Below are 17,579 nucleotides of genomic sequence, written 5' to 3'. Positions count from 1 at the left end.
AAGCATCTCAATAGGTGTATTGCATCAAATGGAGAGTATTTGAAGGTGACTGAAGTTTAAACATGCAAGAGCAAATACGATTTTTTTAAAAAATTTCATATTTTGGTCACCACTCGTATATCCTGAGAACTGTGAACTGTGTAACTGACCAGATTGCTTCTCTTGTGCATAGGTCAAATCATCTGTAATGACAGCACAGCAGCCCTTGTGGTGGACATTTCAAGCCTCATTCATAGGTTATCTTCATGTTCCCACTCATGTTTTCTAGACTTCTTTCCTTCTACTTTTAATTTATGCGATCTTGCCATATTTGGGCTACCGTTTAAGTTTCCAGAATTCCATCAACCTTTTCAGAGGCATTAAAAAGCTTAAATACATTTCAAAAGTAAATAAACTTGCTCACACATTCCCTGAGAAGTACCAATAGTTCAAATGTCAAAAATCAAGAAGTATGATACATTTACAAATAAGCCTGATATGGGGTTAAAAAAATCTTTATATCTCTACTTTTTAATTAGTTATAGAGCTAGTCCTTACAAAAAATTTTTAAAATACCTACTAAAATTCTCATTACAGATGAGAAAACTGAAGTTCGTGGAGATTAAGTAACATGTCCAGCTTCCGAGATGGTGGAGCTGGTATTCAAATCCTGGTCCATCTGCTGCTAAAACCAATGTCCTTTCCACACTGTTCCCTTGTTTCCAAGATAGAAGCTAAATATCCAAAAGGCCAGTCCTGGGGAGGGAGCAGAAAATACATACCCAGAAGTGAGACAGAGTAAAAGCCTGGTGAGTTCTGTCCTGGGCTGAGGGGATTCAAGACTCCCAGCTGCAACTGGGAACCCAGGGACAAGGGGCAGCTGCAGGAGCCACTTGCACTGCTGGAAGGTATCAGGGACCCAACCAGCTAGGCCAGGATGTGGAGCCAGGCTCCAGACCAGAGGAAGTTGGTGTGAGAACTGAGAAGAGTCAGAAACCCTGTTTGGGTGCTGAGAGAAAAAAACAAGCCAAAATTAAACAGATAAGACTTGGATATCCCACCAGGCCCCCAGTAAGTCCCCCACACTCGGAGACAATAAAAGTCAACAAAAATAGATCTGAGACTCACTTTGGGGACCACAGATGGGCATGGAAAGCAGGACAGTTCAGTTCTGCTCAGTAAGTATGGATTGAATGTCAATGTGCAGGGGAAGGGTGCTGTTCCGTGAGGGGAGATTAGTCTGAAAGGGGCACTTGTTGGGCCTGGAACCAAGGATCCCGGTAGGATTCACATTCACACGTCTCTCTTCCAGGGCCATGTTCTGCAATGATTTAAAGGAAAAATATGAGAAGAGGATCATTATTAAAGGGGTTGATGCTGAGACCATGCACACTCTCCTGGACTACACGTACACCAGCAAGGCACTGATCACCAAGCAGAATGTCCAGCGGGTCCTGGAAGCTGCTAACCTCTTCCAGGTGTGTGATCAAGCGGTCTTGATGCTCTTGTCTAAAGCAGGTGAAAGCGGCGATTTCCGAGACCTGCCTGGAGTGGCTCCCAGGTCTGTACTGGGGACACACACACTCAACTGGTCCCGTGCTTATTCCAAAGTCAGAAGATGCTTATTTGAGTTTTCTGAGAGGTGGTGAAGTGGGGCTTTGGCTCCTTAATATGACAAAGCCAGGGGATCGTGGTGCCTAGAACCTGCACTTGGTTTCTGACTCCAGAATCAATGACTACAACATGCAGAAGTGTAATTGGAGCCAGGGGCTACAGCTGGCACTTCCGTATATAACTTCTAATCCATAGCACAAAAACCTAGGGAGGTTATTACTTTCCCCATTTTAGGAGTGATAGGAAAATAAAACACACAGAGAATAGCTGACAAGGTCATGATCTGAACCCTGGGTTTTCTGAGTCTGGAGTCCACATACTTGCCACCTTACCATGCAGTCTCTTGGGCAGCAGCATCTAGGTTCTGGGGGAAGCAGGACCTTGTGTGGTCAGCACTTTGTGGTGCTGTGAAAAAAGGGCATGGAGAAGTAAGGGGTGTTCTAGAAGATGAGGCTGAGAACTCTCAGAATTGTTTTATTTTAAAATAACATTTATTGTTTCCATTCAATCATGTTTGCTTCAATCTGATCATAATGATTATATTTAGCTTCATAAAACAGTCAGATATATTATGTCAGTTGCATCCACAATTGTCACAAGAGTTGCATCTCAGGTTACCATCTTTGCCTAGTTCTAAAATTACAACACTGAACTTGATTCCACGGGGTTAAAGCAGAGATTGTCTCATTGCCTGAATGTTGACTCTTATGAGAAACAGAGTCCAGGTCATTCTCAGAGACTAGGGACAAGATTCAGATCTTGATCATAGTTTGTGGTTTTGGGAAGTGGTGTTCGCTTGGGTCATCTGTGTTTAGCTGTCTAGGGGAGCAGAATGCCAATCTGGAAAGATGAGGAAGTGGGGGCCTAGGGTCCAAGACTGCTGTTGTAATATTTGTAAAATGTTTATACCAGTGACATTTATAATAGTTGAATGGAATTCAATAATGCAGTAACTTAGTGAATCAATTCCTATAACTGAAAGTTTAGGTTGTTTTCATTTGTTTGGTTATTTAAAACATTATAGTCATAAAACCTTTTACTTTTATCTTATATAAATGAGATAAATGTCCTACTAGAAATAAAATGAACTAAGAACACAAACAAGCAATTTACAAAAGAGGAAGATCAAAGAGTTAACAAATAAATTTTTAAATACCACACCTCACTAGTAATTGAAAGGCAAATTAATTAAGCAATAACATAATATTTGCATACTATTCTGGCCAAAAGTATATACAATATAATATTAAGTGTTTGCAAAAGTGAAAGAAAATAGACACTTTCATTCGTTGCTGGTGGAAGTATATATATAGCAACTTCTTTCTGGAAGTCATTTTGAAAGAAACATTAAAGTCCTTTAAAATGTACAGGTGTTCAAAGTAGTTCATATAAATAACTTTGTAGTGGGTTTTTGTTTTGTTCTGTTCATTTTTTGTTTTTTGAGTCAGTCTCACTCTGTCACCTGGGCTGGAGAGCACAATTACAGCTACCACAGTCTTGACCCGCTGGGCTCAGGCGATCTTTCTACCTTAGCCTTCCGAGTAGCTGGACTACAGGCACGCATCACCATACCTGCTAATTTTTGATTTATTGGACAGATGACGTTGCCCAGGCAGGTCTCGAACTCCAGCACTCAGGCAATCCTCTTGCCTTGACCTCCCAAAATGTTGGGATTATAGGCGTGAGCTGCTGTGCCCAGACTGTAGTGGTTTTAATTGGGTCCCTGAGAAAGATATAGCTGAGTCCTAGCCCCTGATACCTGTGAATGTGACTTTGTTTGGAAATAGGATCTTTACAGATGTAACTAAGTTAAGGGCCTCGAGATAAGCTTATATCAGCTTTAAAATGAATCCTAAATCCAATGACAGGTGTTGTTATAAAAGAAAGGAGGACAGTTTTGACACAGAGACACAGAAAAGGTCATGTAAAGATGTCAGTAGTGATTAGAGTTATGCAGCCCAAACCAAGGAACATCAAGGGTTGGTGGCAGCCACCAGGAAGATAGGAGCGAGGCATGGATCCAATTCTCCCTCGCAGTCTCCAGAAGGAACCAACCTTGATTTTGGACCTCTGACCTTCAGAATTCTGAGAAAATTAATTTCTGATTTTTTAAAATGCCAGGTTTGTGTTAATTTGTCATGACAGTCCTAGAACACTCATGTAAACTTAAGAGGTCAGCTAAAGCTGAAAAATCTACAACACAACACTCTCTTGTTCCCACTCTCTCGGTTCACTCTTCTGGAGCGTGCTTGATGATGACAGACTTTATTGACCACTCATTATGTGCCTTGAGTGACAAAGTTGGGACTGGTTACCAGGTCTCTTGTTTTAAATAATTCTTGTGCACTTGTTTTAAATATTTCTTCTTTTCTTTTTTTTTTTTTGTGTTGGAGTCTCACGCTGTCGCCCAGACTGGAGTGCAGCGGCCGCTCCCGGCCACCGCAGCCTCGACCTGCCGGGCTCCGGCGATCCTTCCGCCTCAGCCTTCCGAGTAGCCGGAACTACAGGCGCGCGCTACCACGCCCCGCTGATTTTTTGATTTATTGTAGAGACGAGGTCTTGCTGCCCAGGCGGGTCTCGAAGCCGCGGGCTCAGGCAATCCACTCACCTCAGCCTCCCAAAAGTGCGGGATTACAGGCTGAGCCACCAAGCCCGGCTAAATATTTCTTCTTTTACTAACTTCTACAGCTCTAACTGATGTGTGTGCATTGCTATCTCTTGATACAACAATCTTAGATCACTGCTTTTCCCTCTGTCCTGCTCTACTCTGAGCTGGCTGCTCTTTGGGTCATTTTCTCAGCTCTTACCCCGAGTCTTCCCTTTGCTGTTATCCTGTTTGTTCCTTTTGCCTCTTTTCTATGTGAATTTTCCATTCCTAGATCCCTTGGGCAATGGACTGAATCTTTGCATCCCCCTAAAACTCATACATTGGAAAACTAACTATCAATGTGATGGTATGAGATGGTGGAGCTTTTGATGGGTGATTAGATCATGAGCATGGAACCCTCATCCATGGGGTTAATGTCTTAGTGTCCTTATAAAAAAGACTCTAGAGAGCTCTCTTGCTGTCTTTCTGCCATATGAGAATACAACAAAAAGTTAGCAATCTGAAACCTGAAGACCACACCAGAACCTGACTGTGCTGGCACCCTGATCTCAGACTTCCAGCATCTAGAACTGTGAGAAATAAATTTCTGTTGTTTATAAGCCACAGAGGATATGGTTATTTGTTATAGCAGCCTGAACTAAGTCACCATGTCTTCTTTCTTGTCGCCTTCATTTTAATGGATCACAACATTTACTAGCTTACTATGAAAGGATATACAGGAAATAACTTTTGGGAGACTTAAATGTCTAAAAATGTTTTTGTTCTACTTTCATATTTGATTGATAGTTTGGGTATAAAACCGCAGGTTGAAAATAATTTTGTTTTGGCATTTTGAAGGCATTACTCCATATTATTACCTATTGCATATTTTATGAGAATGAGTTCCTATTGGACACATGGTTTTTAAACTGTTTATTTCACCTGTATTATAATATAATCTTTTTAAAACATCAGTGGATGCATTTCTGCAACAGCACTTATAGTATGTGCAGATCTTTTTCCATTCATTTGTTAGACACAATATGTTCTTTTAATTTGGAGACTCATGTCTTTCAATTTTGGGAAATTTTCTTGTATTATCTCTTTGATTCCTTCTTTTAACTCTTTTATCTATTCTCTACTCTTAAGCTATTATTAGTTAGGTGTTGGACCTACTAGGCTTATTTTTAGTTTTTTTTACCTTCACTCTCTCATAATCATCTCTAGCTTTTTTGTTCTCCTTTCTAGGTGATTTTCTCAACTTTATCTCTCAGTGCTTCTGTAAATTTTTCATATCTGCCTCCATAGCCTTAGTTTCCAAGAGTCTTTGTTATTTATTTTAGTAGATTCCTACTCTTGTTTCTTATTTCTTTGAGGATCTTATATTTGAAGTTTTTGTCTGCTCTCTCTCTCTCTTTCCTTTGAGTTTCTTTACTCTGCTCATTTGCTTGGGTCTCCAAATTTTATCTTAGGGTGTATATCAGTTTCCTAAGCCTGGAATAGCAAATGACCAAAAATGGAATGACTTAAAAGAGAAATTTATTGTTTAAGAGTTCTAAGCCGGGCTCGGTGGCTCAGCCTGTCATCCCGCGCTTTGGGAGGCTGAGGTGAGTGGATTGCCTGAGCCCGCGGGCTCGAGACCCGCCTGGGCAACTTGGTGAGACCTCATCTCTACAATAAACCAAAAATTAGCTGGGCGTGGTAGCGCGCGCCTGTAGTTCCAGCTACTTGGAAGGCTGAGGCGGAAGGATCGCTGGAGCCCAGCAGGTCGAGGATGCAGTGGCCGGGAACGGCCCACTGCACTCCAGTCTGGGCGACGGAGTGAGACTCCAACTCAAAAACAAGACAAAAAAAAGAGTTCTGGAAGCCAGAAGTCTAAAATCAAATTGTAAGCAGGGATGCACTCCCTCTGGAGACCCTGGAATAACTTTTCTTTGCCTCTTCTGGTTTCTGGTGCCTGCTGGCATTCCTTCACTTGTAACCATATCACTCTGATCTCTGTATTCATGATCACATTGCCTCCTCCTTGTCTGTGTGTCTTCTCCTCTGTGTGTGTATTTTATAAAGGTATATGGGATCACATTTAGGGTACATCCATATAAACCTGGATAAGCTCCTCCCCTCAAGCTCTTTACCTTAATTACTTCTTGTGCCGTATAAAGTAATATTTACTCTTTTGACATGTAAGGTAATATCCACAGGTTCTGAGGATAAGGACATTGACATATCTTTCTGGGGCCACCATTCATCTGACTACAGAGAGTTTCTTCAAATATCTTTTTTATTATTTGACCCTTGGCTGTCCAGTCATATTTAAGACGGACACCTTTGTATACTAGTTTGAAGCTCTGTGCACATGGACTAGGATGGGAAACTATGTGACTGGAGAGTTTTAGCAGGGCTGTCAGGTGAATTGCCAGTTGTATTTTATTTGTAATTGGGGATTCCCAAATGTCAGTGTCTGTTGGACTTTTCTACAAGGATTCTGGACAGGGTGTGTGAGTGTGAGAGCAAATCTTTACAAAACCCCTTATTTTTAGTATGATGTCACATGTGTCTTCCTAAGTTTCTGGTGCCCCTTAGTTTAGAACCTCTCTGGTCTGGTTTTTCCAGAGAATAGATCTTCTACTGTGGGACTGTGAGTTGTTGGACTGCAAGAGGTGGGAGACGGACTGAAGGCTTAACTTCTTCTTAGCTTGACTCCCTGCTATCAGGCCCACCTACCCCTGTCTTTCTGGTTCCTTGAGACTTTAATATTCCTGCTTTCTTAGGTTCTGAGAGACAAACTTGTTCCTCTTTTGGTCTGACCTTCCTCCTCTCAGCAAAGTCACTCACTAGCCTCCACAGTCTGTGGTTTGGGGTTACTCATGTCTCCTGGTTTCTTTGAGGATGGCGTTTGTGTTTCTGTTTTTCATTCTCCTTTCAGTTTTGGGTGATTTTTCAAGAAAGCTATACTTTTTAAATATTATAGACTGTAATCTTTTGTATGCATGTTTCAATTATTTTTCTATTGGTCATTTAACATAATTTTTAATTATGACTTTTTTAATGTCCAAAAGTTTAAAACTAGCATTTAAGCCAAGCACCGTAGCTCATGCCTATCATTCCAGGATTTTGGAAGGCTGAGGTGGAAAGATTGATTGAGCCCAGGAGTTCAAGACCAGACTAGGCAACATAGTGAGGCCTTGTCGCTACAAAAAAATTTTAAAAATTAGCCAGATGTGGTGGCATGAACCTGTGGTGTTAGCTACTCAGGATCACCTGAGACCAAGAGATAGAGGCTGTGCTGATCTGTGATTGTGCCACTGTACTTCAGCCTGGGCAACAAAGTGAAAGCTAGACTCAAAAAATAAAATAAAATATAACTAATATTAGTCAAATCTGTTGATTATTTCTTTGATGATTTTTGCTTTTTGCTGTACATTTTTAGAGAAGCCTTCCCTATTGCTTGATGATGTATTTATTCATTTATAATTTCATGTAGTCTTATTATGTTTACAATTTTGATATTTAAGTCATTAATATAACTGAAGTTGGTTGGGCTCGGTGGCTCAGCCTGTAATCCCAGCACTTTGGGAGGCTGAGGCAAGTGGATTGCCTGAGTCCACGGGTTTGAGACCAGCCCGAGCAACTTGGTGAGACCTCGTCTTTACAATAAATAAAAAATTAGCCAGACATTGTAGTGCACACCTGTAGTTCCAGCTACTTGGAAGGCTGAGGTGGAAGGATCACCTGAGCCCAGCAGATCAATGCTGGGGTGACTGTGAGTGTGCCACGGCACTCCAGTCTGGGCGACAGAGTGAGACTCCAACTGAATATATACATATATTGTGGAGATACAGGTCACTACATGCAGAGCGATCTTGTACTTTTCAATGACTGTATGATATTGTCAGGGTCATGTTGGATGCAAAACGTGTCCAGTTATTGGTAAAGTTCTCTTATAAGGCAGAATGGTAGAGTGAAAAGAACTTGAGTGGCAGGTCTGCGTTTAAACCCTGGTTCAGTCATGTGTTTACTGTGTGACTGTGGACAAGTCATATATATATCTGAAATTATTTTGGAATTAAGCATTTTTCTTTCTTCACCCTTTATTCTTCCTTTGTTTTTTTCCCAAAGGATGAGCTTCAATGGAGAGGTTGGTTTTAATGAGAGAGGTGGGAGAGAGCAGACACAACATAGAGACAGAGCAAGCCCTATTTGTTGTTGATTCCTCTATTCTGGTAATCCCTCACCTCAGAATTTTCCAAATCTCTTTCACTTGTTAGGCAAAAGTTGGTAAGTTTCACCCTGAGACTGTTTTACTCAGTTCTCCTGCAAGTGTCAATTTTTATAAAAATAAGCAAAGATGCCAATGAGCTTCTATCTATTTAACTTGCTAATGTCTATGACCTCTGGGCTACTTGCTATGAAGTCTCAGATATAGAAATCTGGATCTATTTTCATACTTGATGCCACCATAAGGAACAGAAGTTTCTAGGTTGTTGAAATCACTGTGAGGCTTAAAAAAATTATTTATTTTTTTGAATGGGTAAAACATACTCCCATTCAAATTTGGAATTATAGACGGGAAGGCAATGACATTGGCCAACTTGACTGTAAGCAGTATCCTGCTGTTCTTCATTGTTTATGCACATAACAGTCTGTATGTACATATGTGGCTCCTACTCATTGCCTCCATTTTAAAAACACAAGGGTAGGCATCCTATACACCCCATTATGCATCTTACTTTTTTTTTTTTTGCTTCATAATATATTTTGGAGACACAGGTCACTACATGCAGAGTGGTCTTATCCTTTTCAATGGCCATATGATATTGTCAAGGTCATGTTGGATGCAAAACATGTCCGGTTATTGGTAATTGTCTCTTATAAGGCAGAATGGTAGAGTGAAAAGAGCTTGAGTGGCAGGCCTGGGTTTAAATCCTGGTTCAGTCAGGATTTGCTGTGTGGCTGTGGACAAGTCATTAAAATTTCCTGAGACTCAGCCTTCTCATTTGTAAAATTAGGATAATAATACATTCCACCTTTCAAGGAGAGTTATCTTGAGGATTACATGAGATTATATTTAATAGAGTTCCTTGCATATAATAGATACTGAATGAAGTTCATTTGTGTTTTATGCTTTTACTTTACTTTGGACAGTTTTTGCCTTGGATAAACTGGGCTAACATTGAGCTATGAAAAATTTTTCTAAGGCATCCTTAAATCTTTGCCCCACCCTGCCCAGGCCACCTGGATTAGGATCGTAAGAGACCATGCTTATTTATTTCATTATTTGTATAAATGTATGGAGGAATAAGTGCAATCTTGTTATATGCAGAGATTGCATAATGTTGAAGTCGGGGCTGTTAGGGTATCCATCACTCATAACATCCAATTGTACTCATTAAGTAGTTTCTCATCATTTATCCCATCACTCGAGACTATGTTTAAAAGATTTTTTTAAAGAATATGTTCATATGATACATGATTAGAACAATGAAGTGGATAGATTTATAGCTTTATTTTGATTAACTCAGTTATAGGTAGAGAAAAATGTTTCAGAGCTGCCATTTTATATTGTCATTTGAGACCATCCACAGAAGCCAACATCACATTTGTAGGACTGAAATGAACAGGAACCAGAAGTGTCTCCACACTTCCCACCCAGTAATAAAGATTTCTTAATCTTCACACTATTGGTGTGACTCAGCTGCCCTCTCATTTTCTGGGTCCTTATTTATGTCTTCTCTTAGTCACTTCCTGTCACCCACCAACTGAGTCTTTCCCAGAATTTCCTAGTCCAGAAAGAGACAATTCGATGACCATGCCAATCACCACTATAGCTGTTTGGGAAGAGCTTTTCAAACTAGGCAACTTCACGCATTGCTGACCAGTTTATACAGACTGACTGCCCTTGGGTTTATGGACCAATCGGCTATGGCATGAAATGGGACAGTTTCTTTCAGGAGGAAATTTTAGGTGTGGTACAAGCACTGATTGATCTGCCCACCAGAGCAATTTTGCAGTAACCTGGCCATAATTTATTGGCCAGTTATGGGAAGAAACAAATTTTCTCCAAGTAGTTTCTGGAAAGGTGTAGGTAAGATACACATCTAAGAAGGAAGGCCCATGGGACCTGTTCTCATACAAGGAGGGGTCTTTGAAATGAATGTCACCCAGGAGGGGCTCCTGAGAGCCAAGGGTTCTCCCATGCCTTAACTGGACCTTCAGGCTTCCAGGTGCTAGATAAGCAAGCCAGCTCCAAACTATAGACCAGGGACAATGCATGTATGAACTTGGTAAAATTTCTCCATCTTAGAGCACTGCTGTGTTTGTTTAGAGAACTTTGCCCTGCGTCTTACTTTCATTATTATTATAAAATGAAACTCATGAAAGAATAAGGGGTGGGAGCTTATCTACAGCGAAGCAAGAAGATGTGAGATCAGGGAAGCCATACTCATGCTGCACTTAGTCTTGGAACAGGAGATCCCTAGGATACAAACCAGTCAGTTAGAAGCAGCATCTCAGAAGAAAAAGAAGCCCAGGCTGAGTCTCTGTAGCCAACCCAAGAAAAGAAAGGGAGATGTGGGAGTGGAAGCCTGGTCATCTGACTTGGGCCTGAGAAGAGCCCGTGTGGTGCCTTTGCAGTACCATCTGGGGCAGTGACATAACTTTTGTCATGGCAGTAGTTTGAAGAGACTTTGGTGGAGGTCCCAGTGTTGCTTATTTTCCTGTAATTTATTTATTTTTATTTTTATGTATTTATTTTTTCTTAAGAGATGAGTTCTCACTCTGGAGGGCAGTGGTGTGATCATAGCTCACTGCAGCCTTGGACTTTTGGGCTCAAGGGGTCCTCCCACTTCAGCCTCCTGAGGAGATGGGACTACAGGCACGTGCCACGACGCCTGACTAGTTTTTAAATTTGTTTGTAGAAATGAGGTCTTCCTATGTTGCCCAGGTTTGTCTTGAACTCCAAGTTTCAAGCAATCCTCCTGCCTTAGCCTCTTGCTATTATTTATTGTGTTAATGATAGAATAAATGCTCGTGAGACCGATGTGGACAAGACAGTCATGCAGCCAGTGGTCAACTTAATGGCCTGGGTTGGCTTCTTGGTTTACCCAAATCTGAAACACAATGGTCACTCTACAAATATTGGTTGGATAAACAAATGTGTGAATACATGCAAGAATGAATTTGTTGCTCTAGTTCATTACTAACTGAATAGGAGAACTTCTCAGAAACTGCTCAAGATTCCAAGAAAAATTACGTGTCCTTCAAGAGTTCTGACTCCTGGAAATGTGGGCTAATAGAGAAGGAAGTTTTCCACAGGCTCATAATGATAATTTACCATTTTAAAGCATCTACTAAGTGCCAGGCACCTCTCATATATGGTCCATGATTATAATATACACATGAATTTGGGTTGTCACTGACAGAGGCCGAATGATTATGTCGATTCAATACCATAGTAGCCAGTCTGTTAGGCAAGAAAATCAGCTCAGTTATTTCTTTGCTGTCTTCTAAACAAAATCAACCTGTTGACTGTCGGATGCATTCTCTCTGCACATGCAATTTGTCAACCAATGCTGCTGTACAGTAGTATTAAGAAATCAGGGTTAATCTACTGGCTCACATGACAGTAACAGTTGCCCTATTCAGAACATTCACTATGTGACAACTGTTTTGCCTGTTCTGCACCACTTAAAATGAGGTGGGTATTATTATCCTCATTCACAGATAAGGGACATAAGATTCAGCCATGTTAAGTAAATGCCCAGGTCTTTACAGCTAGTCAGAGGGGAGCCTGACTTTGACTACTGTCTGCCTCTGTGTAGCCTGTGCATTCTCCACTACACATGCTGTGTCCATCCCTCAGAGCCAGGCCTAAAACAAGCTGTGGTCCTGCAGGCAGCTGGGGCTTCCAGGGTGCATCCTCATGCAGGATTGTCCAGTGGAATGTTTGGGGAACTAGTGATCCTTTGTGAGAGTGTGCCAGAGGACAAGACTGGCCCAGCTGCCAGTCCTCTGGCCCAACACCCTCTGGGAATCTTGGACACTTAGGGCCACCAGGTGTCCCCACAGTGAGCCTGCTCCTGACCACAAAGCGTCTCTTTTGTCTCTACATTTCTCAGAATTTTATCTCAATTGTTTACTTTTTTTTTTATGTTTAGGTATAACTTACATTCAATGAAGTGCACACATTTTACAGGTACAGCTTAACGATTTTTTAAAACATGTGTATTCAACCCCCATGGAACCACCACCTGGATCAAGATTTAGAACATTCCTGGCATCGCAGACGGTCCCCTGTACGATTCCTAGGTAGTTTCTCCCCAGGGTAACTATTACTTTGGTTTTTGTCACCGTGGCTTAGTTTTGCCTATTTTGGACTTCATATTGTTCTTTTTGACTTCTAACTAGTATAGAGGATCTCAATCTTAGGCTATAAACTCAAGCTTACAAAAAATGTGATTTAACCTATTTTTTTTCTATCATTGAACTTAATCTCTTTCCTGAGCTTCCTATTCTATCAGTGGCAAATATCATGGTCAAATTAATGACACAGGAAAGCTTAATCAATTCAGGATTTGGGTAGCTCCTATAGTTCTAGGGGATGTTTATGCAGTGCCAGAGCATTGCGGAAAGAAGCACCTGGCCAAGGCTTGCCATAGTCACTTGTGTTATTGGTCCACGCCAATGCCTGTTCCAGTGTCTGTGTTCCCACCAGTCTCTCTCTGGTTTTCAATCCCTTCCCCACTGGCATCAACTGAAGTCCCCAGTTCACCTGTTTTGGTTATCAGTCCTTGCAGGTCTCTTTGCATTCTCTTTGTCCTATTTGCAAGGCCCCTTCAGGTCTGCCAGTCCTCTTAGCTTCCTCTGTGCCCATCAAGGCACAAGACACTTTCCTTTGCTCTCCTGTGCCAATACAGAACTTGGAGTAATTGCCTCGGGCCTTTTTGTATAGAAACATAACACACAGGTTTCTCATCTACCACTGAGTCAGGTGTCTGGCTGCAGCCTTTTGCTCACATGTCCCCCAACACAGGAAGCTGGCTGGTTGTTGCCATTATCCGTTGTCTCTCAGCTCTAACAAACAAGTTCATGTGTCATTGGGACAGTTTGAGCCAGAAAGTCTTATCCTGAAGTCATGAATAATTTATCCTGAAGTCTTGAATAATTTTGACTATGAAGAAGCAAAAAAAAAAATGTGTAAAATATTCCTGGTTCCCATGACTGCCCTGCACATTAGCAGTTTCCCAGGCTTGGATCTCATCACGTGGTTGGGATCACATGACATTGCCCTAAACCCCTCACACTTAAAAAGTGCTTATTGAAACATATTTTGGGGGAGCTTAGGCAACTTGGAAACCTTCACCCACCTTTGTTTTCTTTTCTTTTCTTTTTTTTTTTTTGAGTTGGAGTCTCACTCCGTCGCCCAGGCTGGAGTGCAATGACACGCTCAGGGCCAACCCAGCGTCCACCTGCTGGGCTCTGGCAATTCTTCTGCCTCAGCTCTCCAAGTAGCCAGAATCACAGGTGCGTGCTTCCACACCCGGCTAATTTTTTTTTTTTTTTTTTAGTTATTGTAGAGACAAGGTCTCACCATGTTGCTCAGGCTGGTCTCAAACCCGTGGGCTCAGGCAATCCCCTCACCTCGGCCTCCCGAGGTGCTGAGATTACTGGCTTGAGCCATCACGCCCAGCCCCACCCTTATTTTCATAAGGCCTCTTCACAAGTTATAAAAGGTAGTGTGAGGCTGAGGTGACCTTAAGTGTCATTTACTAGTTATGTGACCTTGGACAACTCTTTGAATTCTCTATTTGCTCCTTTATTCAAATGGTAACACTATCACCTTCCCTTTTTTAATCTGTTAAATAAAATATATCTGTTATAGAAATAAACTTCTGCCGAACTCAGCAACTTAGCCTGTAATCCCAGCACTTTGGGGGGCCAAGGCAAGTGGATTTCCTGTGCCCGTGGGTTCAAGACCAGCCAGGGCAACTTGGCGAGACCTCGCCTCTACAGTAAATCAAATTAGCCCGGCGTGGTAGCACATGCCTGTAGTTCGGGCTACTTGGAAGGCTGAGGCAGAAGGACCGCTAGAGCCCAGCAGGTTGACGCTGGGGTGGCCGTGAGCATGCCACTGCACTCCAGCCTGGGTGACAGAGTGAGACTCCAACTCAAAATAAATAGATAAATAAACTTCATCTGTTAAATGAAATAACAGGAAAGTATCTTGCAAAGATCTTGGTACATACTATATATCTGATAAATATTCCCTTCCTCTGTCTCTCTGTCCCTTCTTTCTCTCTTTTGCCAGACTTTGTGATAGATGTTTCTCGAAATAAAAACACAAACATGACCTAGAACTTGCCTTTGAGATGCTTGTCTCAACTGACCAGAATATAAGGCAGAAATGTTCCTTGTGGGGCTCCATAAAACGGGCAAGTGAGTTGCCCAGGGTGGCCCAGAGGAGGGAGGAAGGGTTCCATGTTGGGGAACTGGAGAAGTTCTCAAGGAAGAAGTCATTTTTGAGAAAGAACTTTATGGATAGGTAAAGTTTCTTTTCTTCTTTTCCATTTCCCCCCTTTCTTCAAAACAATTGTTGACCCAGAATTTTAAATGTTCATAGTTGGGGAAGGTTTCCAATACAATCTAATGAGGACAGTAGCTCCATTCCTCTCTGATTCTCTTGACTTGGCTCTTCTTTTTGTGTTGGATTTGTGCTCTGGTGTGTGGATACCAGGGAGTAAGTCACCTGTCCCCTGCAAACTCAATTCCCTGAAAAATGCCACATGTGCAAACACGCGTTTGCACTTGTTCACAGACTCTCTGGAACCGAACCATTGGTCTCAGGTTTAAGAACTCTGAATGAAGAAGACAGCTCTATGAAGTGAAAGGAATGGCCATGATATTCACTTCTTCCTCCTTCTTCAGGTAAACTTCAAAGGGGCCTTCTCAGTTGAAAACGGGGTGAGCCTTCCTGAATTCTTCTTTAAAAAGCTGGGCTCTGGAGTCAGACTTGTCTAGGTGAGGGGTATTGAATTTTAACAGATGATGAGGGAGAAAGGCAATCCAGGCCAAAGAATGGCATGAGCAGAGAAAGGTACTAGAACAGGGCAGCTTCAGGACTGCTTAGAGAAGGTAAGGAGATAGGTCTGATTGTGGCTGGGGTTCTACCAGGAAGTGTCCTGGTGATGGCTGAGAGCCAGATGAGGACAGTTGGAGGGTGGGAGTAAGACTCTCCTTGGTTTCAGGCAGTTGAATGCCTGAATTTCAGGATATCACATTTATCACCACTGTAATTTTGCACTCTGTGGGATTGGTGAGTGTCTGCTTCTCCCACTGGCCTGTTGGCTCCAGTGAGCGCAGGCACTTTGTCTCCTCCTGTTCTGTATGCCCAGCACCAGTTGAGAGCCTCCAATATAACAGGTGTCCAGGACATATTTGGGACATGCACGAGTAGAGGAATGAATGAATTGATGGTTTCTGCACAAAAATGACAACCTTGGATCAATGTTTCTAACAAATGAGAGTGTCGGTACTTAATTTTATTCTCCTCCATGGCATCCTTCTTTACTCATCAGTAGTCATCAAGCTGAGGTAGGAATTGACATCTTGTTGGCCGATCCTTCCTGTGTCTGGGCAGATCAGACCATCCGAGCTATCCTGCAAAGTATGCAAATAGCTCTTGGCATCTGCCCAGCCCTTATCCCCCCACACATTTTTTTTTTTACTTGAAACAGCTTGAAATGTAAAAAACATGTGTTTTTGGAATAAGAGAAGACTGATTCAAACTTCAGCTCTATCTCTTGTTAGCTATAAGTCTCTGAGGAAATTAATTCTCTGAATCTGGTTTTCTCATCTCTAAAACAGGATGATGAGAAGTATCTACTTCATTGTGTTGTGGTGATGATTGAATACGCTTCTAGTTAGTATACAGAGTCTGGCACATAGTAGGTGCTCTTTTATTTTTTACATTTTATTTCATTTTCTCATTGTGTATTTTAAAATCACAAGATAGTATTTATTTTACATATTTTTCCTGATTTTAAAATGTTCATGCTCAGGATAGAAACTTGGCCTAAACAGCAATGTCTAAAAAAAAAAAGTTAGTAATTATAACCAATATTAACATTTTATATCTTACCTTATAGTATTTTCTCTATAAATGAGAAACTTAATCTATTTTAAATAAGCATTTCTACAAAAAGAATAATCAGTAAAAAGTAATTCTCCCTTTCTAGCCTGACCCCAGCCACCAGTTCCCCTTCCCAGAGGCAACCACTCTTGTGAGATTTTAAGCGGCCCCCCAGAGATAGTCTGATTTTCTAGAAACATCTTTCTGATTTTCCTCTCATCTTCCCCTCACGCAAACACTAGCATGGTGGATGTGGTGTTTTGCACTGGAGGCTACCATTCACGTGAGTTTCCTTTCAGTTCTCATAGATGTCTCTGTGGGCAGGGCCAGATAGGGCTCTAACGTCAGGTTCTGAGAGCTTAACAGGCTTGGTCTCTGTGGTATATTTTTACTCTTTGAACTGAAGATCTGCAAACAACTAAACAGGTGTTAGAATTCTCAGTCTCAACCGTTTCCACGGTTGCTCATGCGAGGAACAGAGCTGCAGGCGGTTGGGACCAGCAGACAGGGGGGGTCTGGCAGGGGGGACTGGCAGAATTCAGACTTTCTCAAGTGTGGCATGGACCCTCAAGGCAATGTTTTCTAAACTGACTATTGGAATGTGTGGCCTGGCACAGAAAGCTCATAGTTTGCGATTGGGATTGATCCAAAAAGTCAGAGATCTGTGCCCCCTAGAATGCTCTGGAATGCAGGCCAGAGCCCAAGTCAACTTGATTCACTCTAAGGCCAGTCCTGCCCCCACTCTCAACCCTCAAGCCCCGCAGCTCTGCTCCCCTGGCGCCTGTTACCTCTCCCTGATCAGTTCTGTCCCATCCATACTCTCACCAGGACTTGCCTTCGGACTGGCCTTCCCCACCAGGCCCTGGCCTTCAGCCTTCCTTTTCCTCTCCTTTCATTCATTGATCAACAATTAAGCACACCGAGGACTTGACCCCTAAGGAGCCCCTAAGGACCCCTAAGGAGCCCAGTAGATAAGGAGGGGAGATAGAAGACTGGATTTTTTTTCCAAGTCAGGCTGCAAAGTACAACATATAAGAATGAACTGATACATCTGAGATACCTAATCTGTAAAATGGGTATTAAATAATATAATGGATATGGCAGTGCTTTGTAATCTGTGAAGTGCCATATAAACATAAGGCACTGGTATTCTTATGAGAATGATGGTAACTTAAAAGGGAAGCATGAGAACAATTTGATAACTGTACAAATTAATATTTAATTACAAAAGTGATACTTATTCATTTAAGATGAAATACATATGTATATTTT

At 41.8% G+C, this 17,579-nt stretch overlaps 1 protein-coding gene across 1 annotated transcript in view; it reads left to right on the top strand.

The window, feature by feature from the left end:
- The window catches only part of KLHL6 (kelch like family member 6), a 61,869-nt gene that overhangs the window by 26,743 nt on the left and 17,547 nt on the right, over positions 1–17,579 (top strand). The window contains exon 2 of the mRNA XM_008070689.2: positions 1,292–1,457. Within this exon, the coding sequence (XP_008068880.1) occupies positions 1,292–1,457 (166 nt within the window). The remainder of the gene's footprint in view (positions 1–1,291; positions 1,458–17,579) is intronic.

The sequence above is a fragment of the Carlito syrichta genome, unplaced genomic scaffold, assembly GCF_000164805.1.
Source record: "Carlito syrichta isolate Samal-C Ts95f unplaced genomic scaffold, Tarsius_syrichta-2.0.1 Scaffold313936, whole genome shotgun sequence".
Lineage (NCBI taxonomy): Eukaryota > Metazoa > Chordata > Mammalia > Primates > Tarsiidae > Carlito > Carlito syrichta.
The sequence above is the reverse complement of the archived record's forward strand: the minus strand, read 5'-3'. Positions and strand labels throughout refer to the sequence as shown.